Here is a 24,424-nt window from a genome sequence, read left to right on the forward strand (position 1 = left end):
ATTGGGGGGGCTTCTGTGCACGGAGGTGTGAGCAGTAGCAGCCTGGCTGTTGAGTTCAGAGCACTTGGGTCTCTCCCGTTATTGTCTGCAGATTCACTAAAACAGGCACAGCACAATGGGGCTGCACTTGATCCTCCCATGAGACAGCAGGCAAATGTTTAATTAAGATGCTGCATCTTAAGAGTGAAACTTCTCTTAGTGATACCAGACTCTGCACCACAAAACCAGAAAAAGGGGACTGCAAAGAAACGTTTGAGCCTTGAAATTTTATTATCTTGTCTGCATCAACCAGTAATTCCTTTCAGCACCAATAAAAGACAAAAAAAGCTCTCTCTGTTGTTCAAAATACCTTGTTCTTACCAGGTCAAAGGTTGTGGTTTTCTTACAGGCAAAGAAACCAATGAAAATATTTAATTTTTTATTTTTTAATACATTTATAACAAAATGTCAGAAGGTGTGTGCTTACCATATAAAAACAGGTCCCAGAAGGATACAATACCGAAAAAATCATTGAAATAAAAAAAGGTTTTTCTTGTTACAGGATTCTAAACCTCAGCAATAATACAAGATTTTAAAATCATCAAGATTGTATTTAAAACATGATGTCATGGAAAAGCGAGACCTTCAGTAACAATTTGAACCTCATCATAATGAATGGTAACACTGGGAGTTTCTCAGAGCGCTCAGAATTGTAGGTATTCCTGCTCTCGTCCTGCGGTGCCAGGAGGAGGTGAGAACGCTTCATTTCTGAGCTGATGATATGTGCTGACACCGATGTGTTCTGTGATCTGAGGGAGCTCAGGAACCAAACTGGAGACAGTCAGATCTGCTTAACCTGGACCACCAAACAAAGGCTATTTAAAAAATATATTATTAATGGAGTTCTAAGTTGCTTAAACCTTACTGTCTTATCCAGGTTCTAGCCTGACTAGCTGAGAGTGCTTCTGAGACAAAAACCTTGTCATAATTCTTGCATAAGACAAGTCAACTCATTACACAGAATGGCTTCCTCCAGGTTTCTCTGAGCTGGCTGTACCTCAGAAGGCTGCAGGCTCCCCTTGGAGCCATCATGTGTTACAGTTTGTTAAGCTGCTTTAGACTGCTTCAGTTAAGCATCCAGTTGGCAATGACGATAGAACTAGCTGGCCACTACTTTAATTATTTAGTAAACACTTTCTCACGCAGCATGAAGCGTTACTACCCTAGTCCTCATGGCTGAGCTGTGGTGGAAAGGAGGTGGCTCGGTCCCTTTCAGGCCCTCAGACAAACAGTGCACGAAGGAACTGGCTCTGAATGTGCCTGAAAAGCTACATGCTGTTTTCTGTAGGTTGTGTTTTTGAAGTGATCTAAAAGGTACTGACTTTATAAGGACCTGACATCCTCGAATCTTCTGGAAGTTCATAGTTTCCAGCTGTTCTCATTTGTGTCTTTTGTTTGCTTGTTCTAGAACTGCTATTGTAAAATGCAAATTGAACATGAGAAACAGAAGACTTTATCTAGCTTTTATAAAAGAGATGACACATCATCTACAGTATCCATGTTGAGTGGCAGTTATTAAACCAAGAATAGCATTATCACCCACTTCTTGATGATATCTGAAACTCCTGTACAAAGTGGGGTTAGCGACAGTAGATTAAGCTTAACTCGCATTTCTTATTAATAACATCCTACTAATAAATTGTGTCATGCTGCCCTTCAGCAAAGTAGGACTGACATCTAAAAAAGCTATCCAGGGTTTAATTTCCTGGGAATATTCTGCCCTGTTTTATTTTGTTATACGTATATGCTGTTACAAAGTATCTGTCTAAGGCTTGTCATGATTGATATCTTGCCAATACTGTTATTGTCGGAATGATTCTTTGTGAGATAGGGATGGAAGAGTAGCAGTAGTGTAGATAAACTGTTTTTTCTCCAGGATGTTGCTCTTCTGGAAAAGCAGGTTTCTTTACAGTGTACCGGTACATATGCTCTCTGACTTCTGCAAGATTATCAAGGCATCAGAAGGCACAGGATCAATGCAATAAAAGCAAGGAGCATCTGTACAGTGGTGCCACGTAGCTGTACCTCCCAGCATCAGTCTCTTGCAAAGGTAGATCCTTAAGACAGTAAATTAGTTAAGAACTACTTAGACTGGTTAAACGTGTGTGCACTGTTTGAAGAGAACATTTTACATCTATCCATTGATTGATCACTGAAAAGCTCAGAACATCAAAATCTAAAACAGTTTACTTCAAATTTGAAAAAATATTTCTCAACATATTTCAAAAAGTTGACAAAAGTGCCGCATTTTAGTCAGCACGAAGCCGTTGGATTAATTCTGACATAATTTAGACATAGTTTTACTGTAAATAATGAAACATTGTTTGGCAGTAGTTTATGACTATGTCCCACACAGTGTCAAATTCAGCTCCTGCAACTGATACTTAGTGAAACTGATATCAAATTGTACTTTACATGGTTAGGAAAGCTATTAAAAATACTGTACCTCATATTTAATCTTACTACTGAGAAATAGCTGCTGGACAGCACACAAATTGCTACTGATACTGGTTTTTTTTGTTTTTTCTTTTTTAAAAAGGTTAATAAAATACAAGCAAGGTAGAAAATAGGATTAAAAGCATTGTTTCAGGTACAAGTCTTTTTGAATCGGATGGAAAGATAAGAAACCAGAAAAACACATTGCACTTACGTGCACCCTCTGTATAAAGAGAAACATACAAAGTGGGAAACCGATGGTGCACTGGGACAGTACACTAAAGTCTCTGATGCTGTAAACTTGAATTCCTAATTTTATCAAAAGGGGGAATTAAGTCTGGCTCTGTTTGAGTCCCCATGGGTTACGCTTTGCAGAGTACCGCATGGTTTGGCACAGTACACTTGCAAGAGGCAGTCTCTGCTGAAGGGATGCCAGGACTGGGAATGAGGCATAGAACACGTCAGTATTAGGGGCCCTGGGAGAGTGTGAGCAGGGGCCAACCACCCACTGGGAATTAGCACTGCCTGAGCAGTACTGTCGTGACTGTGGAGGGTTTGCAACTTGCAAAATCAGGCTGATTTCAATATCAGTTCAGTCGTTTACTGTAGTTAATTAAGCCAGTACGAGAGGCTCTGCAGACTAGGATTTCTAATTGAAGTCTAATTTCTTTTGATTTAGCTCAAGCTGATTTCTGGCAGGTATAAACTAAACCATAACGAGATCATCAGGAGTTTGTGGCCAGCATAACTGAAAGAAGAATTTGTTTAATGGAGTTAGTATGAAACTGATTCTTCTCTAATACTGGAGAAAAATTAGGCAGAAGAAACCAAGTATTGGTTAAAACACAAGGAAAACACAAGGGGTTTCATTCTTCTTCCAGCAACACAGACCCTTTGGAATTAAAATCCCTGGATTGTTTTTTAATTATTAAAGTTACAGAGTCTGAGTAGCTCAGGTCATTGGGATAAGATGGGGGAGGGCGGGGGGGGGGGGGAGTAGCCCCACATTTAAAGAGCTGCAGTGGGAAGAACGTATGAATTTTATTGTAAAACCTCTATTGGAAGTCTGTGAGTGCATAACAAATGAACTGCTTCTCACAGACACGCATCTAGGCTCAGCTCAAAGGAAGTCATTACTGAATGCTGAGTCACAGTTCTCTAGGTGCTCTGTAGCTACCCATGCTGTGCTTTCCCTTTAAGCGTACTGATTCCTTTGGAAAATGAAGTCGATCCTGCCTTATCAGTTACTCACATCAGTTCTATACTTCCCCCAGAATGGCGTTTATGTTAACTCTATATCTAACATGCATTATACAAGCTATTTTCCATTTACTGTTTCTAGCTAAGGCAGAATGTTGGCTCTGGTGTTACCAATGGTACTATAGGAATCTATTCACTCTACTGTAATACATATATCATCCCATACCATAATTCAGAGCTGCCCCATGTGTGGAAAGAAAAATCATTACAGGGGAACTGTATTTCTTCTTAAGGGAATGACTTGCAGTTGGAAAGGCCCAATCCTGGAATCATTATTCATACAAAACACTTAACAGTTCCAGTGGCAACACAGCTGGAAGAAGGGCGATAAAATGTCTTGATTCTATTTTTTGTTATAAATATCCTTAAAAGGGAGAGGAGAATACTGGTTTGCAAATTGAACAGTTTTCCTTTGTTTGCTTTAATATCTCTCTGTAATGATGGGAGGGTTTCCAGTCCCAGAATGCCTTGCTTTGGCTGGTATCTGATTTTTGAATTAACTTCCATTCTGATATTCCCCATGGTATCTTACTATTTTATCTCAGAGTGGCATGCAGTGCGGGCGCATGCTACTGATGCAAGCACGCTACTACAACTTCAACAGGCTAAAGAAAAGAAAAAAAGCTTCAGCTTCTTAGTTATACAAAGAAATTAAGCAAAAAACCATTGAGCAGCACTAACTCACAGACTAATTACAAACTAAATTGTGCTATATATTAGTATAAAAACATGTTTTAGTAAGAATGGCACTGGTTCAGAAGGAGTTAGGACTTCCATCTTAGTTCCATTCGGTCCACAGTGAAAACATTGTAGTACAGGCCTGCCCTGTTGCCTGAGCAACTTGCGACAGTGGCTTTTGGCCACAACCTTCAATTTCTTCCCTTTTTTTGTACTCCGTTGTTGGTTCATTCTGGGGAGTAGCCTGGGTCAGGTCTGGTCATTTTTCCTAACGTGGCACCAGAATAGTTCATTCTTATCTTGTGATATTTTCTTAATATCGTTAACGTTTCCCTCTTCTAATCTCTCCAAGCTGGTCAGTTTTAAGGGTCATCTTCTCCTGTAGACACCATGAGACGCATTGCTACCGGTAGGTGGTCTGTCAAGCCTGCTAGCTGGGTAATAAAGCTGAACTCTTCCACTTCCTGCAGGTGGAAATAAAAGTAGGAAAGAAGGAATTTGAAAATTTGTCTGCTCTAACACACACTGAGATTAATCTTCTATGCCTCTCTTTAGCTTACTTTTGGTTTCCTTACAGTATTAGTAGATGTATGGGACTAGTCTGGCATGGCTGGAACTGATGGTAAATAATTGCTTTGTCACACAGGGTGTCAGTCCTGGGCATGGCATGCAGCTGCAAGTCTGCCTTGGTTAGGCTGAGATGCTAAGCCTCGTGGGAGCATAAGGTGGGCAGGACACTGCTTCTTGTGTATCAGTTTGAACCTTTGTCCTAGCAAAATGCTGTATGATCAAATGAAATTTCTGTATGAAATACTGCTTGCTTCCCAGCTTCTGGAAGCTGAATTTAGCAATCTTAACATTCTCTTAACCCAGTTCAGCTGTCCAGTCCCGTAGGATAGCTACTAACTTTGCCAGGACTCTAGGAATGGCTTGCAGAAAACACAGAGACTGCAGTTCTACAGGAGCTTTTTGGCTAGTGTAAACTAGCATGCCCTAAGGGGAAGCAGTCTGTAGCCTCTTCATGGCCACATATTTCTTTATGCTGTCAGCACGAGTTTTATCAGAGGCATAATCTGGGTCAACTCTATTCAGACGTTGGCTTGACTTGCTGATTGTGTGAATGGAAGATGGGTTATCATACAGATGGACCATGAGCATTTTTGCATCTGAAATGGAAAGCCTTAAAAGAAGTTAGCTGCTCAGCAGCTGTGTGATGGATGGAGTTATTGTCTGCTGAATATACTGAACTGCCTGATTATCTGCCCTTCTGGTAATTGCATTGGGCTATACAAAATAAGTGCGAACTAGTTTTTCATTTTCATCAAGGAGTTCTGTTTAAGGCAAGGTCCTCTGTGAGGGAGCAGACAGTGCGCTGCGAGTTCTCATTCTAGTTACTCCATGTAGCTCCTGCATTTGTCTGACAGACTTGCAGATTTTCGTAGGCATAATAAAAGCGCATCCAGATACTTTAAAGGATTAAAGAAAATTCAGACTAGTGGTATTGGGAAGCATGAACCAGAACATTTTGTCTGGCAAAAGTTTTAAGTAATGGAAACAAGGCTTTCTATTTATTCTGGAGGGCAGCACATGTACAAGTGTTCCTACAGCTCCACCTAAAATGTATCTGGTAGGCTCAAACTCAGTGCTTGCATTTAAATGTAGCAGGTACCAAAGGACTGTTTGTCTTGGAAGGTAAGTTGGAACTCAGGCTGACGGGGCTGCAGCACCATCCAGACAAGTCTGTTGGGTGAGCTACAGCCGTTCTTTGTTAACTGTGAAACTCACCACTTTCCATTCCAGGTAGAGACCTTCCTCTGTATACAGCATATAGTCAATCCTCCTGCCGTTTCCTTTCAATGATGCCTTCCTCCCCTTTTGACTGGAACTGTGGTTCTTGCTGGTGGGATAGACTAAGTATCCTTTCCTTCCTTCTTCACTTTCCAGCACCCTATTTCATTGGGAAAAAAAAAAAATTACATTAAATGTTGGCTCATCCTGTGCCTCTGTGCATTGCACTGGACTCTCTCCAGCTCCCCAGTAAGGGAAATGCTTATCATAAAGAATTGTCAAATGTGCAGCGTGAAGCACAATTTCTCCTAGATGGGTTTTTCAGTAATAGGTTGCACCACTGCTAACAGTGCTCCTAGAGCCTTGTTTGGCATCACTGATGCTGTGTGGTGGGCCTGCAGACCTACCCTTGTAGCCAGGAGAACAGAAATCTGAGAGGAGAACCTTGCTCGCCTGCTCTCTGTAGTGTAATGTAACACACAGATGATTCCCAGCATTGCTGAATCCAGCAGAAAGGAAACTGTTTGTAGATAACCTTACAACACACCTAAGGACTTTTGATACAGGCCTCTTAGTTCTGTGTACCTCCACTTTTAGACAGCCACATTTGCATTAAGGATATGGATGACTAGCATGGTTTTCAGGAGCTGGTATTTGGGTGCGTGGTAGTTGGTTTGGAGCAATCCTCTGCATCAGGTTACCGTGCCTTGAACCCTCAGCTTACTTTATATTAAGTATTTGATTCCTGAATGTGACACTATCTTCATTTAGATTTTTAGACTAGATAGCCCACAAAGATCCCCATTTTTCTTCTACAACAATTGTGTGTTGCTGAGCTGATTTGTATTGTTTTACTGGAAACTTGCTTTACAATCTTGTATTCTGTTTAAAAGATCTACCACGGTACCTCTGCAGGCAACAGTGGCAAAATTATGATCATATATTTAGTTACTTAGTCAGAAATTGTCTGACTCCTTTGGACTCAGTGAAGCATTGAAGATTCTTTGAGTTTACTGTAACCAGTTTACATAAAAGCAAGCTTCCTTTTATGTACTGTGCAAGTTTAGGCTGTCATCTAATAACTCATGTGAAATTAGCTGACACTCTGCAACCCATTTGCAAGCTGATTTTAGAGAGCTACTGCAAATGATTCACTACCTGAAAGCAATCTCTTTGATGGAACTGACCTCTTCCAAAAACTGTATTTGTATTTGGCAAAGCCAATTAAGAAACAAATTAGAAGAAACTGCTGATTAATGCTGCAGTATTATTCACAAAAACTTGTATATGCACTAATTTAAAAGCTGAATGTGTTTTAGTGTCAGTTCTTTGTGGATGTGAATGCGGGGTGTTCCCGTAACTGCACAACCAGCTGAGGAAGAAGTGTTATTTCCAGATACCTGGAGAGAACCAATTGCAAGAGGGGCTGCATCTACTTCTGACTAAATCTTCTGTCACTTTGTCCACCATGGTTTGCTATCTGCCCCTACAAGAGATAGGGATGAGTACCAAAGATCAGGCTATGCTGTTCTAACAGGTAAACGCTCACAGCTTAGGTGACCAGAACAAATTATGACCGTCACACAACTAAATCTGATCTATTTATTCATTTTCAGAATGGTTGCCTTAATTTTTAGGCAAGATAACAAGTAATTGGGCCTTTTTTTTCCCTTTAAACATCTCCCATCCCAATTAATCTATAAGTGCGACAGCACTGCTTTGCTGCCAGCCTGTAGTACTGGCTGCTGGTTCTTTGAACAGAGGAGCATGAGGGAGCCATAAGCTTACTCCTCAAGGGACCACCTCCCATTCAGGTAAGAAGCCATTGAAACTAAGGAAGACTCTGTAGGCTGGAGTCATTGGTGGCAATGGAATCAGGAAAATTTCCTTATAAATCACTTTTTTTTTTAATTAAAAAAAGAGCCGTATTGTGATGTGCTCTTCTGTTCTGGACTCTTTTCAGGGTTTATAGGTTAAAATGGGCTCATTTCAGTCCTAGCTATAAGGTGAATGTTGTGACACACAATCAGCTGTGTACATCTCGTGAAGCCTCTGTGCGGAGGCATCTAGCATTGCATTAGGGCCACAGGTCATTACATCCAGCTTATTAATTGTTCTATAATTACAAATGAATTGCTCATTATTTATACCAAGTAGGTTCTCCAACTCTAGTGTTCTACATATGCTGTACTCAAGAACTGCTTAAGAACTAGTTGTTCTACTGCTTTCGTTGTCTAATCAGTTTGCTAATGCAAAACGACTCGATTTTATTTATAAACTACAGTGGACTGCTGATGTAGAAATAATTCTCTGTGTAGCTTATGTTGCTAATTTACATGTCTGACTTAAATATCTGTAAAGATCAAAGTTTATTACTGACAGATTGTAAGAGTGGTTCAGTTTCAGGCCATGCTCTGTTTTGCTGGGTATCTGAATGCTACTTGTTAGCTGGAAGGGGCTCCACAGCTTCAGTGCCGGCAATAACACTCCATAGTTTCTAGGTACTTAATTTAAATGTTAGGAAAATGCTTTTTAAAAATGCTTCCAACGTTTTTATGTCTGGCTTAAATCAATGACTTTGAATTTAACTGCATTTACGGGTAATTCCAACAATTGCAATTACCAGTCCCTTGCAGAGATGAGGACAGGCTGTCGTGGCCTCTTGCAGAAGCGACTTTTTCTCTAATATCTACATATCTACATAATTTACACATTCAGATCCTCATTACCCTGCAGATGTGCATAAGAGGCTTCTGCTTTTTTCATGGGTTTAAAAGAATTATCATATATTGAAGGATGCTGAGTGCTGCTTTTAGTAGTCAAAAAGACGTAACGTGTGTTCTGTTACCAGAACTGGAGAATGTTTTCCAGTTATCTCGCACTGAAGGGCTGTATATGCACTTATATGCACTTAGGTAGCACAAGTAACATCCTCAATCTCTATGGATCATTTAATGGCTATTTGTCTGTCATTCACGTATATGTCAGTGGAATTTAATTACAAGTAACTCTTAAGGGAATGAAGTAAAATATCTCCAGATTAATTTGGTGACAGATTGACTCAAAAGGCTGCTTGAAAACAGATTCTATTTTTTAAACAGCTCCAAGCCTGCTCTTGGAACCATAAAATAGAATGTTACTCCCACATACAGATTTGCATTTGCAAACTTGATTGTAGAGGCCAAATTACCTTCCTTTTACTTCCCCAAAATCTTTTAAATATGTACTAAATTCATGTTTTTTAACACGTGAATAGAAATGTACACTGCACTTTGTGAATATAAACACCAAAGTGAAATGTGTCTCAGTACTGTACCATTTCCATTGCACTAACTGAATAATCTGTGCACACTCATTAATTCAAATATCTTAACTTCTTCAGTATATTTTCATAATGAACAGCCAGGACATCCTTTATAGTCAGTCATGGTGATAATAGACTTCATCTGTGGAACTGGCTGTTAAGGGAGAGAAGGTGCACAAAGGCTTACCAAGTCAACTGCTGCTCTAAACTATACAAAGCTAATGAATTTTCTCCATCAGTACATTACTTAACATAGGTAATTCATATTCATAGTATTAAGGTATAGGTAATCAAAAAGTTTAGCTTAGGGCACTGGCAAAGTAAGAGGGTTTTGGTATCTGTTGGAACTCCACTAGCACTAAACAAGTACCTCAGTATCAAACTCCTCCAAAGCTGTGCTGTACTTGCATCTCTGAAAGGCAGTCACATTCCTACTTGTGTCTGATGTTTTTGTTTTTAATAAATTCCTCTCTATATTTGTGAGCTTGCTGCTTCTTATTGAGATTTACAATCTTTCTAGCATCAGTAATTAGTTAACGGGCTGTTTCAAACAATTTTATTTATTTATTTATTTATTTATTTTATTTGAGGAAAATTACATTTCACTTTTGTTTCTGTCCTTTACAGTACAATCACCATTGGAGCTGACTGCCTGCAGAGGGATCTTCAGTCAATCTGTCTGCGTGCTCTTTCCAGCAGTGCTCAGAGTTCCTCCTCCTAGAGGCCTGTCCAGGTAGGACCAACTCTAGAAACAAATCACTGTCAGCAGTTGCTCTCATCTTTTTGCCCACTGAAACCAATTCTATCTGGCTTTGAGAACCAGCTACTTTTCCTTCCCTTTACCAAATAACACTGCAATTGATGAAATGTTAAATAGCAAGCACTGAACTGACTTTTTAAGGAATTGTTTAGAATATGTGGGAGAATTAGGAGTTACATACTTCTGTAGGTTGTCTGGAGTGAAGACTTCTTCATCATATAATCCTTCAGGATCCAGCAAGGTACCTGTGAACAGAAAGGGAAATGTGACTGTCCCAGCATGTGCCTGGTGTTTGCGTCTCAGAAAGCTCCTGAGGTACAGGAGTCTGAGGACAGTGCATGTGGGAGGGGTCGGGGACAACACAGTTCTGATTTGAAAACACTTGCTATATTCACTTCTGTGTCACACAAGTAATATCCATAGCAGTTATTACAGAGGCTGCATCTCACACCTGGCTAAATGATGCTTTCAGTCCGAGAGATTATTTTTGAACAAATGTAGTAACAGGATGACAATACTTAGTACCTTGTCTTTTGCTGTCTCCCTCCATATGTCATCTTTTTCACTTTACCACAACACAGTGCTTAGCTAAGTCTCTTCTGTTTTCCTGGTAGGCATTCCAGTCAAAACTTGAGCTTTACTCTTATGTGTTGCATTCTCCTGTTCCTTACTATTTCCTGCCTCAGTTTTTCTTTGTATCCTATTTTCAAACTAAATGCACAAAAAATTAGCAAAAGATAATAAGTTCTGATTGAACATTCTGATCAAAAGGTGCATGTTTTCACTGCATACAGAAAACAGAAACGATAATTAGGCTCTCTCTTAGCAAAGTAATCTAGATGTTATTTAAAAGGTAGAGTAAGGGTGGGAAGGCATTCAAGCAGCTTGATGCATAAGCTCTAGACTGGACTCATGTTTGATGTCTATTTCCTTAATTAAAATTCAACAAAACACTGTCAAGGTTTACAAAATTCGTGTTGCTGCCTTTGAGATAAATAAATTCCTTGCAAATCTTTGGTCTTAGTCAAACAGTTACTGCCCATTAGCTGTACTGCCTGCTGCTTGTAGGTGCTCTGTCAGTGACAGACAAGAGCTGATACACTCATGGCTGGAGAATGTCTTACCGATTGCCCATGGTTTATCCTCCCCTGGACCAATTCGACATGGGTCTTTGTAGTGTGTAAACAGAGAATGCTGTTGCTCCAGCTTGTCCTCTGCAGGGAAAGAAGCACAAAAAGGCACATCAGCTGTGTGTTGTAAGCCTGTGGACAATTGTATGTATGTTATACCACAAAATAAAAGGTAAGCCTTGCTGCTCAGAATACACGCATTTCCTAGAGGACTGATCTGAACTAGCTCAGTAGTTTTACTGCACAGCAATATCCTGTCTTAACCAGAAACTCCAACAAATGCTGCTAATAAATGTCTGTTTTCCTACAAAGTCTGTCTACAAAAGATAGAATTTATTTGTTTCTAAACTGAAGGTTTTCTGACATATTGCCTTACCCTGCTGTTCATGTTTGCATTGTATACACTTTTACAGAACTCTTTGTTGAGATCAGATGAGGCAGAGATTTGGACTGACTTCATAATGGACTGTAAATGGCTGCTGGGGATGTATATATACACCTCAGCAAATTTCGAGATAAAAGCTGGTGCTTCACTTGCTTCAGAAGAATTGACTGAACACATTTCAGGCTGTAATAAATAAGACAAAGGACAGGCAATTGATAATTCACTTGCGATATCATCTAAAGCATTAAAGGCATTGTAAATATAATCATAATGATCTCTCAGCTTTCAAATTAATCTCTTCTTAATTGCTACCGTATTTCTTGCATTTAAAGCCAAACAGTGCATCAAGCTCCTAGGATCTCTAAATTTAACAGTAACCCTAGAAAAATGCACATATAACAATTTCGGATGCTCAGTATACAAATAAGTGAGTAGTAGTTCTGTGTACCCTATTTGACATAGTGATCTATATTTGATACTAGTGAGACCAACCTGACAGGAAGATGGCATTTTAATAGTGTTTGCAGTAAGTGAGAATTCACTATTTGCGATATCGTTCTCTAAAGCTGGGAGGGAGAACTTAATTTCAGAATATTTGTCAAAAGAATAAAGTTATTCATCAACCTGGAGGTCTGTGAAAACTGTACTGTAAATACATCTAAGAATAGAAGCTTGATATTCACTGCCACAATGTTAATTATTTGCCGTATCAATCTGTGGAGTGGGAAAGAACACAAAAAACCACCCATACCCAGAATTACAGAAGGCTCATTACTGAAGGCAGAAAAACCCAACAGTTTAGTTGCTGCAATGCTAAGAAATGTCCCTAAAGCAATGAGTAATGTAAAATTGGCAAGTATTCTTCTCCACTTTAAAATGCTGCATTAATCTTGCTTAGTGCATAAGGAAGCAAAGCAATCTACAAATAACAAATAACAAACTTAATTTCAGTTCCCAGGCCAAGTGAATTTTAAAGGAGAACAGAGTATAAATAAGTTACAGATAAAAAAACCACATTTTTATAAGCTACATTTTAAGCAACATTTACAACTACATTTGCAAAAGCAAACAGTTGTTTTGTTTTTTTTCTTAAAAAGACAAGTCACAAAGGTATTGATTTTGCTTTGTGCTTTTTGTTCAAGGGAGTGGTCAGAGTACCAAAACTTTTCAGGTAGAGGATGTATGGTCATACATATCACCTCACAGCTCCACTCATGTCTTTCTCTTCATACTGTATGGCCCTTTACAGGGACTCCCACAGTCTGACTGGGCATACTCTGATATGGTATGCAGAAGATAGATAGTTTATTTCCTTGAAGGATGTATTTGCCTTCAGGCCATTCCATCCATCCAAGAATATTGCAGCTGGAACTGTCAAACAGAAGCAGCTGTGCCCATTTGTATCCCCCAGCTCCTGTCTCCCTTCACTGGGACTGCTGCAGTTGCCTCCTCAGCCTACTCTTATAGCATTGTGTCTAGCTGAAGACTGCTACTGACTGAATTTCCTCCTTTCTTCCCTAAAAACTTAATACTCCTACTACCTTTGTTTTGTCCTAAAAAACTTAGTTTCATTGCAGCATTCTGTAGCTGTTACTCCTTAAGTTCATCTCCACTAAGCATAATGGATTCTCTGACAAGTTAGAGCACCTCCTCCAGCCATCCTGAGTTTATTTCAGGTTGCACAGTTGTGATTAAATTACTTCTTGTACCAATGTACAGTAAGGGTGTTTTGGGTTGGTGGTCTCTTCTCAGTTAAGTGTTTCTCTGACTTTGCTGAAGTCATCCATTACAAGTATCTGATACAAGCCATGAGATGAGAGAATGGTACCTATTTTTGTGATCTGACAACACTTATTTTGTTTTGTTTTGTTTTAAATCATTGGAGTAGTTGTTCCTCTCTGTCCCAGTGACTGAGGTTTTTTAATGAATACTACAGAATTCCCATGTGATGATGTTTACATATTCACTTGCTAATCCACAAACTCAGTAGTCTGAAGAGGTTGCTCAGATGTGCTGATGCCCCATTGCTGGAGGCACCGAGGGTCAGGCTGGCTGGGGCTCTGGGCATATGACTGAGCTGGATCAGAAAGCCTTCAGGAGTCCCTTCCTATTCAAACGATTTTATTTCTCTAGTTGCTGAATCCCCAGTTGAAAGCTGCTGTTTGAACTTACCTGTATTCTGCGCCTCTGTAGGGCATTAATCTCTTGCATTTGTGTATGAACACCATCAAAGGGCTATTAATTGCAAGAATTTATTATTATTCTGCAAAAATCCCATAGCACACACCTCTTTTATTAATAACTAGAATTACATGATGTGTTTTAGCACAGGTAACACTAAACAGCTGGATTCTTCTCCATTGTTGCTATTGCAACAAGTTGCAAATTACTGCCCTTTACGTTTATTAATAAACATTTAATAACTTGGCAGAATTTGTGTGAGCTGCTGTTCTTGGCTCATGACAAGGGAAGTACTTACCTTAAGATGTTTCTGTAGCAATTAAGCCTTTCCTTGCACAAGTCAGTCACTACTTTGTACTCTGCTCTAACCCACAAAATGACCATATCAAGAACTCTGCTATTGCATATTGGGTTAGGCACACACAAGGAGACGGTAAAGCTTATCTTACCAGAGGAGCAGTTATCGAAGTTGAGATCTCCACAGATTACATCAAAAGCCACCAGCTCCTCTGGATTGGCTGTGCTGGAGGAGGAGGTAGATTTTCTGAATTCAGACAGCCAATCTTGAAGCATATCCAGTTGCTCACATCGAACAGTAGTGTCTCCTGTAGCAAAGAAGAAAAAGAAATGTCAAGAAATAAGACTTTATTTTAGCGTGACATTGAGAACATTGCATGTCTGCAGTGCATCCAGTGAAACTGTGAGGGCCATTGCTTTGGTGGACAGAGCAGAGTTTTGTCAGAAGCTCACCTGTTTCACTTAAAGGATATTGAGATTAAAGCAAACTAGGAAAACAGAAATAGTGTACATCTATTTCAATCTCATTTTCTCTACTTTTACCCACCAAGCATTATGCCTTCAGGCAGATATAGACAACAAAATTAAAGAAGCACCTTCCCTTGAAAATGAGGAAATAACCCCACCAAACTTTGCACATGCACCACTAAGCCTAGACGAGGCCAGTCTGAGCCACTGAGGTCGGATTTATGAGAGATGTAAGTGGTATGATAGCCTTGTCTATGGTATGCAGGGCCTTGTCTGCAATAGAAGGAATTTCACCTATATAATTAACTATATTAAAGTTCTTACATAGAATAACACAGATGAAAATCCAGCTTTGTGGTTATGAAACACTGCACACGTGAAGTTGTTTATACATAGGAAACTGCCTTAGTCACATGGTTTCAACCAGCTTTTTCTGTGGGATACCAGATACAGTACGAGCAGATAGAAGTCATTGGAATTCCTTACAAACACTTCAGGAAAAGTCAAATGTCTGAAATTAGTACTTAAGGATGAACTACTTCTGTAGTTGTTTAAACATGGACTTGTTTTTGTCATTAATAATACAGTGATATTATTTGCTATGCTATTGCCTGACATCTTGTAGAAAAAAAAGGTGTGAAATTAAAAAACGGGCTGGATAATAGCTCACTCATTACATAATGCTTAGCCCAGCATGAAGTTCATTAGGAACCATGTTTTGATGATGTAAATATCTTCTTGCAGAATCATAATAGGCGCCCCTAAAGAAACAGGAAGACAGGACACTGTGCTGCAGAAAACTGACCAAAATAATCATGCTCCTTGCCAGAAGTGGAAGGTGATATGGATACACTAAATAAATGATTGGGAATTCAGAGTAAATATCACCCTTTAGCCAAGACTGGGCAGCATGTTCTGCAATAAACCACTTGATCTTTCTTTGCTTTCTAAATTTAAAAAGTGAAAAATTTAACTTTCAAATGTTACTAGGATATATACGTCAACATTCAATTTAGTCACACTGTAGTAATCCATCCAAGGAAGGGTTCTGTATGGATTACAAAGCTGAAAGTATCTCATATTTTAAAGGTATATGTACAACATAGGCTGAGGTAGGCAGTACTTCAGAAGTAAATAGCCAGATTCTTCGCACTGTTTGCAGGAAGTTATGGATGATTGGTCACCAAATGTTCTGTTTGTGAAGCTGGTACAAACCAGCTCTTTTAATTAAAGCAACTACCTTCCCTTAATTTCAAGCACATTAGGTGACAAAGCCTAAGAAAGAATTAATCACTGTAATCATTTTAGGAGAATCAGTAAAAGCTTCTTGTGGGGAAAGAAGCAGGAAGAGACATATTCTAGAAATAATTGTTCACTATACTGTCTTTCCTTTCCTTCTGTTTTCACTGTACCTGTAATGAAGTTACAACTTGGCTTGTTTCGGACATGAAACGATATTTCAATTCAGGACATCACTTCTCTTCAAAGAGAAGATGTGTTTTCAAATTCCACAATCATAAGCAAAAACTAGAGCCCAAAGTCACTCGTTCTCATTAAAATTTTCCTTTAACCCACAAACCATTAACCAAAGTGGTTCTACTTTGCTATTCTGTGATGGATATGAAAATGATGTAGGTTCTGACAGTGACTCATCTCTTCAGACTGTTAATTCAAACAACAAATAATCTAATTTTTTGTCCTTTTAATCTCCAGTTATTCCCAACAAATCTGTAACAGTTGGGCTGTAATACAGAGGCTCATACAAGAGCTTTTTGGAACTATTCCCTGACCTACAGTTTCTAGTACTTGTAGATAACATTCAGATAATACCCTGATCACTCTGCTTGAAACAAATCCAGTCCACTGAACTCTTGGAAAACCCCCTTGCTACCAGAGTGCACATACAGTGCAGAAGTGCCCTTCACGTATTTGCTGATCACGCATACCAGTACAGTGCACAGCACAAGGAAACCCTACAGTTAAGATGTATTTAGACAAAAGCACAAGAAGTAGGTCACATGGAACAAATACAGCCCACAGCAGGTGACAGTGACTAACACAAACAGTGTGCGTGACTGACGTTTGCGTTCTGCTTAACTAAAGATGCAGCTTCAGGAAAAGGAAGAAGTTGCAAGGGCCGTTTGGTAACCATCTAGTCCATCCACTCTGCCCACCCATGGGCACATAGACCATTACCAGTGAGGGCATAAAGCTACAACAGCATCCTGAAACAGAAGACAGCAAAGTCACTTAATAAACATAAAACTCACTTAATAGACACACAAAGGTAAAATCCCCCAAAACAGGAAACTATTGAGAAAAACAAAGAAGAAAGACATGTAAAAACATTTCAGGAAGACGTTGTGAAAGACAGCAGGCAGCATGCACCATCATTGCTAAAAAGGTGCTAACTACACAGTGACATACATCTCCCTTATTAAGAATCATGAGCCTTCTATCAACGCTGCACACTGGAAAGCCACAAAAGAAAGCACTGCAGCTCTAGAAATAGACTAAGTTCAGAACCTGTGATAGTCGCTATTTCCAGTTCTCCCCTATCTGACATCTCTGGTTCTCCCCACTAGAGGTCATGGAAGCAATTGCACTTAAGCTCATGAAGAGTTTGCAATGAAGTGAGCTGCAGCTCCGTTACCAATAAAAAAATCCCTTAAATGGAGCTTGAATATAACTGTTTTCTGAGATAAGTATTAAACTGGTGTTATCCACCTTCCCATAGCTACACAGCAGGTGCTGCACATGTCTGGATGCAAAACCTCCTAGTGAGACTTAGTCTTAACAGCTCCCTGTAGCATTGGAGATGAGGGTACCTGACCTGGTCAGACACCTGAGTAGAGGAGAAGCCAGACCTGAGTGCAGAACAGTCACTGAAGAAAAACACTTCAACAATCACAAAAAAATCCACACTGAAACAACAGCAACAATAATAACCCATTGTTCTGCTGAGTGAAATTGCAGCTGGGTAAGGTCCCCAGTCAAGTACAGCACAGCTGTGTTAGTGTAAATGAGAGGAAAGGCAAGGGCAGACTGCTATGGTGTGGATAAGCTCACTTTGCTACTTCAGAAATGTATATAGAATCACTGCCTAAGGATGCTTAACAGCAGAGACATACTGATCGCATAGCCATGATTTCAAACACTGAGAGATCTCTCAGTCTTGAGTTGAGTTCTGCTTAATCTGCATATGGATTGGTAGGGCCAGTTCTGAGAAAGTGTGAGTTGCCAGCACACGTTGATGACTGGATTCACAAAAAAGTGCAAAAAGGAGCATGTCTGAGATTATGAGAGAGCACTCAGTGCAAATGATCTGCACCTGGGCTGCAGTAGCTTGATGCTCCCTCTGTTTGGTCTCTTGGTGTGGTGTCTAAAAGGCGTGACTCAAAAGGACTTGGGAATTAGGTAGATTCTAGACAGCAAAATCTTCCTAGAACATTAAACACTAACTGAAAAAGATAAAAGAACCATGTAAACTTAACAGCCCCCTGTAAAATAATAACATTCTAGACTCATCAAGGAACCCCTCATTTGTCACTGAAATGCAGCTGTTTCCAGAGTGGAAATGGAAAAGCTCCTTCATAACAACATTCAGGAATAGGTACAGATTTGAGAGGTTAGATTAATCTACATCTCATTTTAAAGCTTTAGTGAAAAAGGTGAAAGTCAGCTCTGAACAAATTGTAATTGCTTAGAACAGGGTTTAGATTTGCACATCTCTTCAAAAACAAACATTAGTTCTTCACTGACCATAAACAGTTGGGTCCCTTCATTTTATACTCATGTAAGAACCAGAGCTGTCAAGTGCAAGTTTATGTATCCTAGAGGGGAAGACAAAATGCACCCAGTTGTGTGACAAGATGATTTAATGGCTAACCTGCTAAGCAGTGCTTGTTGCTACAGGTAACACATCTTTACACAGTTGAACTTGAGGGGTTTCTTTCAACATTTTTATATATGCATGAAATGTTTTGAATCAGATGATACAAGTCAAAGTGTAGCTCTGCCAAACTGTTATGAACTTTAGTTTTCTATTTCATTACATAAGCCAATAGGATTTATCAAAGGACATTTAGACTCTTAGATCCTTGTCTGTTCTATCTGAACGTTGCTTGAACCAGATAAGCATAAAGACACAAAGCAAGAACATGAATAGGAAAATGGAAAGTTGGTTTTTTACCCTTGGAGAAGCTTTGGAGTGACTCTGTAAAAAAGAATGTTAACTTCCCTACATATATACATACATACATACATATATATATATATATATATATCCCCTCCCATTTCTCTTTAGTATTTTAGGGATGTGTTAGAACTAAGGAAAAGGAACTAGACTAAAACTGGAGCTTTATAACCTAAACTATAACAGCATCAGTCTCCAGCTCTACAACAGCAATCTCACAGTACATTACTGTAATTCCTGAGTTAGAAATAGAAAACTAAACAGTGTTACACTGTTAAAACATGATTGAAAAATTCATGAATCTTCTTTAAAACTCTCCGGTCTCTCTAATGCACTGTAGGGACTGGCAATATTTTTCCCAAGTCTGTTGCTGCCAGAGAAGCGCTGTACGAGGAATGGTAGCTGTCTGTCTGGGTTAACATAGACATACTGTAGAGAATAGATTAGAAGTTCTGCATTTCTGCCTTGTCTCAACCTGCAGCGTGCATTCTGTCCTCAGCTATTCCAGGAGGCTGCCAGCTGCACTGCAGCACTCACTCAGGAGCCCAACAGTCACATCAAGTAAAACTAAGGAGATGCATTCCTACCTTTGCACAAAGCAAAGACTTTTAGATTTGACTGTTACTTCATTACTGCACCTATTGTAAGGCCTGAAACTAATAGTTTTGATGCTGAAGATAGGAGAGAAACATAGAATATTTTCCTTAGACATTTAATTAACAAGTGTTCATGCCAACAGCTAAAATGGAGAAACTTCACTTCAAAACATATGCCTGAGAACACTGAAAATGAAACAGAATGACCAGAAGTTACTAACTTTTCCTGCCCTCTTTCTGGAGTTGGTTTGTAAAATGGAGATAAGGTCACTCTGCCTAGTTCTGCCTGCTGACATGAGGAGAGCCCAGGTACCATCGTCAGAAAGTCATAAAAGTTTTTAAAATGGTTAAGAAGGAAACAAGCCCAGCCACAACCTGATATAAACTACATGAAATTCCAGTCTGTTTATAATGGGCAGTGGAATCCACATATCTCACAGTCAGACATCTGCTGTTAAAGAGCACCTCATTCCTTTTGTTAATTCAGTGAAGATTCTTAACAGATCCTTCCAGACGCTGCTCAAGCGTTATTGTATCTTATCTTTAAGGATCTTAGAAAATGCAGTTTCACACAACAAAGGAGACATAACGTGCTGGCTCATACTGTAATGAATATAACAGTGGGACCGGTTTTAAAACACGTCTAAGGAAAAATTTCATCAATACTTGGAAATTGCTGCTGTTTATGTATGAAACTGGCAGGTAAAACCAGAGAACTTAGGCTTTTCTCAACCTCTGATTTCTGATGGGAATAATTGCTTATATAACTTTAGTTTATATGCTGGTAGCCACCATCTGGGTTCATAAATGCACCTAATGGTGACAGTAATGTATTTGCTGAAATAATAGTATTTGGTTAAGAGAGAGCAAAGAGAAAAAGAGTTCTCGAGGGAATTTTTACAGTGCATATCTTGTAATACTTAATAACTCAGACAGAAAGTGAAAAGGTTTTGTGAAGTACACATCTACTTTTCTTTCTTCACTCTTTCACCACTGTCCTCAATGCACACTGCTCTTTGAGGGATGCACATTGCTGGCAGCTTTTGCACAATACCAGTTGTAGCACAGAAAAGTGAGACATTGTGAGAAGCAAATGAGGACAGTACCTGCAATAGCTTGCAAGTGAGTGCAGGAAATGTATCCCACAATTCTTTGGTCCTGAGGTGTACTTCCCACTTGCACCTGAAAGGAAAGGAAGAGATAAAAAGGTCATTAATGGTGGAGCTCATACAGCTTCACTACCAGCTCCAGGGGTGCAGTGCTCATATACACCACCAAACTTCTTCTCCATTCTTTCTACCTAGCTCCCTTTGGGAACACAGACACAGTTTTGTCAGTTTCCTTGGACAGCTGAAAAAAACCAATAAGAAAACTAAGAACCATCTGATCAGTTCTACAACTGGAAAGCTGGTTTTGAATCAAGTGAATTCAGAAGTCATTTGTACTTACCAATGCCTTGTTAACTTCCAGATTTTGGCCCAGCTAGAAAAGCATGCAATAAACATCTCGCATTATTCTGTCCATAGTTTGTTCCATCCTCGTTTAGACAGATTCTAAACCAATATTGATGGTGTTCTTAGTGCTGCTTCCATAGAGTTAACCTCCTTCATGGAGGCTGAAGGAAGAGGAAGATGAGGAGGATGTACACAAGTGATGGATTTACCTCTAAGCCAGTGGGTTCTGTTAAACTCAGAAGAATGTAGTAGGATCTCAAAGGACAGAGAGATCCATTGGATGGCTGTTACTGAGTGCTGCAGGATTTGGGCTGTGCAGGACTCTTCCTCCAAGGCTGCCTTGGTCTGAATCTGTCACAGTGTCAGAGGTGAACTAGAAGGAATATCATCCCAATTCCTTCTGCAGTGCATGTGGTTTCAAGAGAAACTGGGAAACCATTTGTTTAAGTCCTGAACTACCCAGGGCAGGCAGGTGCATGAATACTGCTTTCCAAACTTAGTGACTCAGAAAGAGATTTTGACATCAGCACCAAAAACTGTCTTAAAATCTACTGGTTTACTAATTTGCAATGACTCCTGCTGCAGCAAAGAACTGTGCCTGTGAAACATCTTCCATTCTTATCTAACATAACCACGCTGAAAATACTGCATGTAAAGTTCTGTCTCAGAGCAAGGTTGTGCTGCTTAGAATCCTCTTAGTGCCTAATGCAGATGGAGTCGTTTTCCAGAAAAGCATAAAAGATTTAAGTCTAAAAGCTAAATGTGCAAATACAAGTTGCAGTCATTTGAGAAAAAGAAGTCAACTCCAATTGGCTTTTGAATTTCCCGTGCAGCCTTAATGGAGTGCTTCACAAAACCTTGTACTCATAAACAAGTTTATACGTAGCACCACACACCCATCAATCAGAAATAAGAAATGCACTGTCCCTGTACTTGCCTATCTAAACTGGAATGGACTTGGGATCTGTAGCTCTCCAACAATGACAAGAAATGGCCGAGGAGGAGCAACAACTACAGCTACCTGCAGTGGGCACAACACACCACTCAGGGCCGCCAGCAGAGGGACAGCACCCTTAGCTGTGCACTTGGTGGGAACAGAGCTCACCTCTGAGGGAGACGGGAGAGGTGCTTTCATGAACACTGTTCTAATTTGAGAACCAAACCAGAACAAAAAAGCAGGAGCAGAAGGCATTAGCATAATTCATTAACGTAATTAGAATTTCTTTGGAAAGCGCCAGAATGGAAGTATATCCAAAGCAACTCATCTCCCAGATTTCCCATTTCCTCCAGTTTCTTTGACTTGTGGCTTTTATTTTAAGTGGCAGTATTGATGTAGTCAGCCAAGCAGAGTCGTTTTGAGTATAATTATAATGGAGGAAAATATAAATATGGAAACTACTAAGAGAGAGAAAATAAATATTCTTGCAGCCTCTTAGTCAGTCCCCAGCTACAGGAAAAACATTAACACATTCAATATGGCTTGAAATAAAATAGTAATAAAAATCGGATTATTCAGTCTAGTTTGGTGTTTCACAGATGAAAAAGGACAGTGAGGAAAACTACTTGACCTCCCAAATACTACAAGCCCTGTAATTTCGTGCAGAAACATTCCTTTGTGTGGCCAAGTGGTGTAGCTACATTTAGAATACTCCATTTTCAAGGCTATGTTATAATGTGGTGACTCTGCCTAACCAGCTTCGTGGCAGTCCTGCAGGAGGAGAACACCCACTGTTCAGTTCAGCCTGCAACGTGGACCTTGGCAGAAAGGTTCTACTAACAGCAAACCAGGCCAGCACTTCACAAGTAAAACATACTGCTTGCTTCTTCGTACAGACAGAGCTTCTAAATTCAGATTTACATAGAAAATATATGTAAGTAATTAAGCCAGAGTAGTTCATTCCTCATAAGCCTGACCATAGGTTGATTTCAGTTGGTCTACAATATCAGTATCAGTAACAGATTCATTTATATACTTTTTTTTTATAGGGAAGTATTCAGATATTGCATTCTGAAGTCTTAGATATATTGTGTACCACTTTGCTATTTATACAGAAATTTATAGTAAAGTAATGCCTAAATCTGAGTTCCCCTACTAAGTCTGCTATGGTTGTATTTGTACCTGGAAATCAAAATGCCAGTTTCTGCTGCAACATATTGACATCAGTTCCTGCCTGTGAATTTAACAAGAACTGAGTGCAAAAACTGACAGCTCTCAGTTTTTCTTTTCAGTCACAGGAGACCAACATCAGATACTTTCCATTAAAAGATTCCTTATCACTTTATGCCACAGAGAATTAGTAGAATACATTGGAAGTACCATGCTGACACTGTCACGGACAGTGCAAACTGGTGTAAATTCCTATTGCTGGGTATTGAGAGCTTCTCCAAGGCAGAGTACTACCATGTCCTCCAGTGGGTGGGTAGCAGGTAATAAACAGTGTGTGTGAAAGAAGTCAAGTCCACAAGGCTGCACTATGAGGATTCTGGGTGACAAATTTCTCAAGTTTCAACAGTTGAAATTTTACAGCCAGAATGAGGGAAATAACTTGGAATTCAATCACATTACTGGCTGCCATGGGAATTCACTGAGCTAACTGGAAAATGTTGCACATTTCATGTTTACCATCCTCTGGTATAAGTAGTATACAAAGCTGCAAACGTGACAGGTATATTGTCTTGAACAGTTTACATTTATACACATCTGTCCCAGTAGTGCAGAACAGAGCTGTTCTATCTGAGTCTCAGTAAGTGTGTAAACACAGGACCAGGGAAATGCTGCATAAACACTGGGGGCATTTCAGAACCAGATTAACAAATAGCTTCAAATCTGCCATTGCTGTGTCAGCAAATCATCAAATACCTGGAAGTAAACATTCTTTTATGCTTAAAAATGGAGGCTGTGCCATTCAGGGAAAATCACAATTAAAGATTCAAACAAGATTCTTAAACACTGTCCAGTAACGTGTAGAGAAAATTAAAGAGTTTAAGAGGGAAGCAACCTTTTTGTAGAAGCTACACAGCACCTGGAGGTACACAGCCATTCTAAGATGAGAAGGCAATTTCTCAACTCTGTGTGTACCCTCTAATGTGAAGGTTTTACACATATCAGTCAGCACACAGCCAAAAAACCCAAAGGTAACATTAGGGACTATGCAGGGAGGTGGGCTGTTACTCAGAACAGCTGTAGCTTTCACCATCATGATTCAATTACATCTTGGTCTGTAGATGAATCACACCATTCATTTTATCAGAGTATCTGACAATTAAATTGTCAATTTTGTCACTAGGATAAATATGAATTGTAGCACTGATTCCTGCTCTACTCTTGTGAAGAAGGCCTGTCTCCCGTGTGTAAATAGCTGTATGGCAGACAGGTTTGTGGTCATGATGTAAACCAAACTAATGAGGTTCTTATTACAAATTAAAACTAGTTAGTCTAGAAAACACACCTGC

General features: G+C 39.5%; 1 protein-coding gene across 3 annotated transcripts in view; it reads right to left on the reverse strand.

Annotated features, from left to right (window-relative positions):
* Positions 1–247: 247 nt before the first annotated feature.
* The window catches only part of SMPD3 (sphingomyelin phosphodiesterase 3), a 98,964-nt gene continuing 74,787 nt past the window's right edge, over positions 248–24,424 (reverse strand). For all 3 annotated transcript variants that reach the window (XM_015873543.2, XM_032446991.1, XM_015873544.2), the window contains exons 3-8: positions 20,624–20,699; positions 14,411–14,566; positions 11,390–11,479; positions 10,447–10,510; positions 6,199–6,361; positions 248–4,877 (exon numbers count right to left, since the gene is read on the reverse strand). In XM_015873543.2, coding sequence (XP_015729029.1) covers positions 4,776–4,877; positions 6,199–6,361; positions 10,447–10,510; positions 11,390–11,479; positions 14,411–14,566; positions 20,624–20,699 — 651 coding nt within the window. In that variant the 3' untranslated portion in view covers positions 248–4,775. The remainder of the gene's footprint in view (positions 4,878–6,198; positions 6,362–10,446; positions 10,511–11,389; positions 11,480–14,410; positions 14,567–20,623; positions 20,700–24,424) is intronic.

This window comes from Coturnix japonica, chromosome 11 (assembly GCF_001577835.2).
Source record: "Coturnix japonica isolate 7356 chromosome 11, Coturnix japonica 2.1, whole genome shotgun sequence".
Classification (NCBI taxonomy): domain Eukaryota; kingdom Metazoa; phylum Chordata; class Aves; order Galliformes; family Phasianidae; genus Coturnix; species Coturnix japonica.